Genomic DNA, 6,718 nt, shown 5'->3' with positions numbered 1-6,718 from the left:
AGCTGGGCAGTGCTCCGTCCCCTTTCAACCTAGAGGCATGTGGGAGGGAAACTCTTGTAACAAGAGAGTCCAGCAAAAGTAACAGAATCCTTGAGCAAGAACCACCCTCCCTCCACCCCTCAAGAGGGGAGAGCACAGAACTACAAGAGATGAGGATGACCTATGACGCTTGTTAAAACCATGCCAACCCCAGGGAGGGTCTCTGGTCTTCCCTAGACAGGACGTATCCTTATTCACACCCCTCTGTGTTCTCCAAAGGACTGTTGTAAGGGTAGGTTACAGTCCATAGTAGGTCATCAAAGTCAATTCAGAGGGTGTGGCCAGAATTTTTCAAAAGTGAAAAGAAATTATCAGAGCTCACTATAGGTCGTGAAGTTAAGTAAGTGTTGTTTGTGGTGTAAGTAGTGGTGAAACGGTACAGGCACTCAGTAATGTAAAATGTATCTCATCTTGTAGACGATATTCAAAAAGATCTAAAAGATTCTATTTTCAGGGGTCTCTTCCTAGAATTGGCCATCTCACAGTGTCCTGTGACAATTTTGGCACAGTTTCAGTCAGCAATCCCATAAAAAAAGAAAGCACATGCTGAAATTTATTTCAAAAGGGAAGGCCCTTTTTATTAAACTTGTACATTTTACTTTCTTCCTTTTAGAATCCTAATAAAAAAACTTCAGTTTATGCTTGCTTAAAAAAAAAAAACATAAATCAAACAAGCAAAAGGAACTATTGTAACATCACATTTGTGATGAAAGAGGCAAGGGGTAGCTACACCTGCAGGAAGGAAAAGTGAAGATGAGGAACACGCAGGGGCGGCTGCCAGACCAGTGGAAGTGTGAGAAAGAGCTACCTTCTAGGAGAACTTACAAAGCAAACCCACCTTGGTGAGACCAGAAAGCAGCCTTCTTACCCACCTTGAGTAACAAACAGACCAAAGGCCTAATGATCTCACAAATACAAATCAATCACTCTATTTTAAAAAAGCACACACACGTTCCCCCCTTCCCCAGTTTTCTTGGTGACAGGGCATTCACAGGACGTATGTGTTCTTCACCAGCTGTTCTTTGTCATCCCCAGAGCTCCAGACGGTCCGCAGGGCACGTTCCTGGTTCCTCCGTGCCACCCGGATCAGGCAGACCACAGAGGCTCCCAGGAAGAGGATCAGAACCATCACGAACATCCCAGCCAGGACCACCACTGGGGATGAGAGAGAGGCCTTAGTACTGGCAAGGCAAGGAGGGACACAGCCAGACCAAGGCAGGATGGCAGCTACCCAGGACAAAGGAGAATCTAAGTGGGCTCAGGGCAAGGACCAATGTCCCTTCCCCAACCCCAGGGGCTGGAGAACTGCAGCTGGAGAGAGCTCTGACATAGCCTGCCAGAAGTCACCAAGGTTCCCTGAAAAAAAGAAATGCTGTGCCATGTGCACCAGCAGAGTGGCTATCTGTATTCCTTCTCTGTGAACTAGAAACCCACTTCAAGTCTGTATTCCCCGCCACCTCTTCGGCCAGCCTGTATAGGAGTTTGGGCCCGCAGAAACACAGGGTATAAAACACATCTGTCTTGTTGTGTGTAGTCACTAAACCTCAAAGGTTTTATGTTCACATACTCCCTATGAAGAGCAACAGAGAACGACGTGGCCCTGCAGGTGACCAACATGGCTGAGAGCCACCTTTGGAATGAAGTCAGGGTGGAGGCAAAGGTGGACTGGGTGCAGTGTTGGGAGGGGACCCTTGTGCTCCCAACTGCCAGGCAAATTTAAGTTGCCCCACTGCAGTCCCACTGGTCAGTTAAGATGCTTTTTCTCAGGTGGAGCTCCACTGAGGAATGTGACCTCCTCTGGCAGCTACCTGGCTCCCTCCTGGACTTGGCTACAGAACTTTAGCAGCACCAGCCCTTTTGGGGCAATCCCCTCTCTCCAGCTCCACCCACAAATGTGCCAGACCTGGGCTGCTTTCAGCTCCACTCCTGCCAAACTAGGCCCTAGCTTCTAGAACAGAGCAGACTAGTAGACCAGGTCTTGGCTCTTTAATATGGAAACAGGTTGAGAAAGAGACCAAACCAGTGTGGCAGGTCCTTTGTGCTCACATCACCATCCACAATTCAGGCTCAGACACAAAAGTGAGAGGATGCCTGGCCTCCATCCTGTTGCCCATGATCAATTCTTTATACTCCACAGCAGCAAAGTTCCCTCCAAACCTCAGACCAGTCTCAGGCCTGTGTGCAACTGTCTCTACACACCTAACAGCCCTTGTCCCCCAGTCACCCAGCCACCCAGGTGGAGTGTGCCTCATGAACCAATGACTCTCCAGCGGTCTGTGTACACACTGGGATAGTCACCACATATTCCAAGCTGCCTTGCTGTTCCCATGTGGAAATAACTTTCTACCAAAAAGATGTTTACAGTGAAGGATAATCTGTCCCAGCAAAACTACAGCTGGGTAAAGCTGAGCTTGCTCAAGGAAGAGGGGCAGGGAGATGACAGGAGGAGGGCAAAGGGCTATTTACCTTTTGTGCCAGGGGGTAAGACTGGATATATCTGCTTGCCTGGAAGAGAGCACACAGCCCAGAGAGGTCACAGCTCACAGTTCTGTCCCAACCCTAGGGCTATCACCAACCCAGGATCCCCTTGTCCTCAGGGCTGTCACAGGGGGCTCTCTCTGAAGGACTTCTCTCAACTCTCCTGGGAGCTCTGAGGTCTTACCACCCCAGTGGGATCCAAAGGAAAAGCTTTCCCAAGATTCTCATTTTGGAGATAGGGAAATGGGCTGGAGTTCTCAACGGGAGGATTCATCCCCCACCATTATTTCCTGGACTCCAGGTTGGGCAACTCACCATAGCAGCGGTGCATGCACGCTTCCTTGGAGAGATAGCTGTTTTTATTGCCCCGGCACCCTCCATAGATGAAGTTATCACAGGAATTCTTCTCAGCATCAAAGTACCAGCGTAGGAAGGATGCCCGGCAAGGCCCAGTGACTGCCTTGGCCGTACAGTATTCTGGAGGGAAATAGCCCAAGGAATACAAATGATCAGGATTGTGGAGGTAGAACTGAGCCAGAATGCTCCTGATTGGCACACAGCATCAGCCAAAGAAGGGGAGTCTGGGCTAGGAGGTTAAGACAAGAGGATCACAAGAGCCCAACAGTTTTAGGTTGCAGTGACCTATGCTGATGCCACTGGACACCAGTGGCATCAGCATTAGACTTTGTCTAAAAAGTTTTTTTTTTTTGGCTCGGCTCCTATAGCTCAACCGGCTAAGGTGCCAGCCATGTACACCTAAGGTGGCGGGTTCGAATCCCCAGCCTGGGGACACAAACAACAATGACGGCTGCAACCAAAAAAATAGCCGGGCGTTGTGGCGGGCGCCTGTGGTCCCAGCTACTTGGGAGGCGGAGGCAAGAGACTCGCTTGAGCCCAGGAGTTGGAGGTTGCTGTGAGCTGTAATGCCACTGCACTCTACCCAGGGGGACAGCTTGAGGCTCTGTCTCAAAAAAAAAAAAAAAAGTTTTTTTTTTTAAAAATAAAGTCCAAGTGTGGTGGCTCACACCTCTAACCCCAGCACTCTGAGAGGCTGAGGTTGGCGGATTGTTTGAGGTCAGGAGTTCAAGACCAGCCTGAACAACAGCAAGACCCTTATCTCCAAATCACAGCCCGGCATCATGGCAGGTGCCTGTAGTCCCAGCTACTTGGGAAGCAGAGACAAGAGCCTAAGAATTTGAGGTTACTGTGAGCTATAATGCCACAGCACTCTACAGAGGGCCACAAAGTGAGACTCTATCTCAATAAATAAATAAATAAAATTGCTTTAACAATAAAAGACTGCCTTAATTTGGTAATTCCTCTGTGCCAGATGGTGTTCTAACAATGTACATATGCTAACTTAGTCTCTATGAGATCTACCCTAGAACCCTCATTTTATGCATAGGAGCTCTGATTCAGAGCTAGTCACTTGCTACACAGCTGGTGAGAGGTACAGTGGAGGGTAAATTCCAGAACCACACTCTATCCTACCCCTCTAACACCAAAGTTCTCCACTTGCACACTTTGCCCTGCTGGCTAAAGGCAGCCATGTGAGGCTGCCCCTCACCCCAAAGTGCTTCCACTTGGGAAGTAGGGAGCCCCATTCCTCAATTTCCCCAGTGGAAATGCACAAGTGTGCTTCAATCCTCAACTCAGTAAGAAGACCTGTCTTGCCCCACATTAAATTTTTTTTTAGTTATACCTTCATAGTTGAAAATATCGCTGGAGAGGTCATCAGAATCCTGTCTTCTAGGAACTGAAACACAAACATCAATTTCAGGGAGGCTGGGACAGACACAGGACATGTGGCCTAGCTGGGGCTGACTCAAAAAGGGCCCGCTGAGGGGTACGGGTACACCAGCACCTTTAAGGAAACGTGTGGAGACCCTGTCTGTGGGCAGCTTTGTTCTGTCAACCCGAGTCCTTATGGGTGCTAAGCACACACTAAATGAGCAGTGGACAGTGAGGGCCCCCCCACCCCGCCCTCTCTGGTGTTACTATGGAAACTCATCCCTGCCAGTTTCTGGTGTGATGAGGAAGAAAGTCGTGCTCATACTTTCTAATATAGCAAGGAGGCCCCGCACCTCCTGGGAAATTTTTCTTAAGAGGACAAAAGTTATCACACTGATACTCCAGGACCCAGAGAAGCCAAAGAGGGAATAAACAGTGAACCCAGGCACAGGATTCCTGGCCTAGCAAACTGGAAGGTGACTGTAGCCTACCTCTTTGGTGTTCTATGAACCAGCCTACCCCTGACAGCCACTGAACTAAAAAAAAATCCCGACTTTCACACCAGCAGTGGTGCCAGAGTCAGAGGTCCAGACCCAAGACTGCAACCAAAGCCCTGGTTGCAGGGAGAGTTCTGTCCTTTAATGAGGATGGGGGTGGTGTCCCTCCCTCCAGACAGGGCCCTGCGTGCCTAGCTGAGTCTACTGCCCGGGGACTGGCCGCTGGGAAAGTGGGGCTGGCCCCTGAGGGCACATATGCTACCTGGCAGTGCATCGGACCACTCACCCCAGGCTCCCGATGCAGTCCTTAAAGCATAAAGGAGGAATGGGGCAGCTGCTGTCAGCACTAGAAAGCAAGCTAACACAAAGCTCGGGATCAAGTTCTGCGGCAGAACGAGAGAGAGGTGGGTGGCAAAGGACAGAGGGCTTTTTGCACAGGGAGGGAAACAGCAACAGGAGCAAGGAGCAAAGGTGACACAGCAGGGAGAGGTGGGGTGGGGGAGAGGGACAGTGCAGTGGGCAGAGGCCTGGAGCCTCCTAGGCAGTAGCCACCTTGATTGCCTGTCCTCCAGGAAGGTAGGGCCAACCAAGGAGCACTGCCGAATCCTTTGTGTCAGCTGGACAATGTGGTCTCTCCCATGTAAGGACAGCTGGCAGCCCAGGCCACTGCTGAGTAAACAGACCCAGGAGCAGGGAGCCCTTTACAATTCCCAAATTACATGTGTCTTTTCATAGTTACCCATCTGCGTGGCCCTTACTTCATACTGGGTCTTTTTAAGAACCTACCACTTGGGACAGAGGAATCTGCTCCATTCCTGCTGGTGGCCAAATGATCAATGGAATTCTCTGTAAGGGGACAAATAAACATCACAGTGAGAAAAGTGCCCTCCAAGACTGCCCAGTGGGAAAACTGAGCTGAGTCTGAGCAGCTGTGAGGGTCTGAGTAGGTCCTTCGTGCCTCTCAAGGCAATTCCCATTTCTCTTTTACGTGGGACCTTCAATGTGCATGCTAAACCACAAGGAGCCCACCACAATTTGGAAATGAGGAACCAAGACTACTCTTTGAGGATTAAACTTTAAGATCACAGCGGCGCCTGTGGCTCAGTTGGGTAGGGCGCCGGCCCAATATTCTGAGGGTGGCGGGTTCAAACCCAGCCTTAGCCAAACTGCAACAAAAAAGCAGCGGGTACCTGTAGTCCCAGCTACTCGAGGGGCTGAGGCAAGAGAATCACCCAAGCCCAGGCGTTGGTTGGAGGTTGCTATAAACTGTGTGACACCACAACACTCTAACAAGGGCAATAAAGTGAGATTCAGTCTCTACAAAAAAAAAAAGATCAAATTGTCAGGAATCAGAGCAAAGACATCTAAAGTGATTATAAAAAGACAGAATGGGGCGACACCTGTGGCTCAAAGGAGTAGGCGCCAGCCCCATATGCCAGAGGCAGCGGGGTTCAAACCCAGCCCCTGGCCAAAAAAAAAAAAAAGACAGAATGGCCTCCGGGTCTAAACAATCTGCTTAATTATATCAACTCATCTAAAGATTTAGAAAGTTAAGAGGGAGCTGGGCACAGTGGCTCATGCCTGTAATCCTAGCACTCTGGGAGGCCAAGGTGGGTGGACTGCTTGAGCCCAAGAGTTTGAGGCTGCTGTGAGCTATGATGCCACAGTACTCTACCCATGGGCAACATCTTGAGACTCTGTCTCAAAAAAAAAGAAAGAAAGAAAGTTAAGAGGGTATACAACAGTGTAAAATTGTAGTGAATACCACTGAGCTGGCTTGGGGTCCATAGCACAGTGGTTAGGATGCCAGCCACATACACTGAGGTTGGCAGGTTTGAATCTGGACCAGGCCAGCTAAACAACAATGGCAACAAAAAAAAAACAGCAGGGCATTGTGGTGGGTGCCTGTAATCCTAGCTACTTGGGAGGCTGAGGCAAGAGAATTGCTTAAACCCAAGAGTTTGAGGTTGCTG

At 49.6% G+C, this 6,718-nt stretch overlaps 1 protein-coding gene across 1 annotated transcript in view; it reads right to left on the bottom strand.

Annotated features, from left to right (window-relative positions):
- Positions 1–945: 945 nt before the first annotated feature.
- SPINT2 (serine peptidase inhibitor, Kunitz type 2) overlaps positions 946–6,718 on the bottom strand; it is a 33,691-nt gene continuing 27,918 nt past the window's right edge. Inside the window, exons 3-7 of the mRNA XM_012809162.2 lie at positions 5,532–5,591; positions 4,220–4,273; positions 2,833–2,994; positions 2,506–2,544; positions 946–1,194 (exon numbers count right to left, since the gene is read on the bottom strand). Of these exons, the coding sequence (XP_012664616.1) occupies positions 1,028–1,194; positions 2,506–2,544; positions 2,833–2,994; positions 4,220–4,273; positions 5,532–5,591 (482 nt within the window). The 3' untranslated portion in view covers positions 946–1,027. The remainder of the gene's footprint in view (positions 1,195–2,505; positions 2,545–2,832; positions 2,995–4,219; positions 4,274–5,531; positions 5,592–6,718) is intronic.

The sequence above is a fragment of the Otolemur garnettii genome, unplaced genomic scaffold (genome assembly GCF_000181295.1).
Source record: "Otolemur garnettii isolate 467f Iridium unplaced genomic scaffold, OtoGar3 scaffold00100, whole genome shotgun sequence".
NCBI lineage: Eukaryota > Metazoa > Chordata > Mammalia > Primates > Galagidae > Otolemur > Otolemur garnettii.
This window is presented reverse-complemented; position numbering and strand designations above follow the sequence as displayed.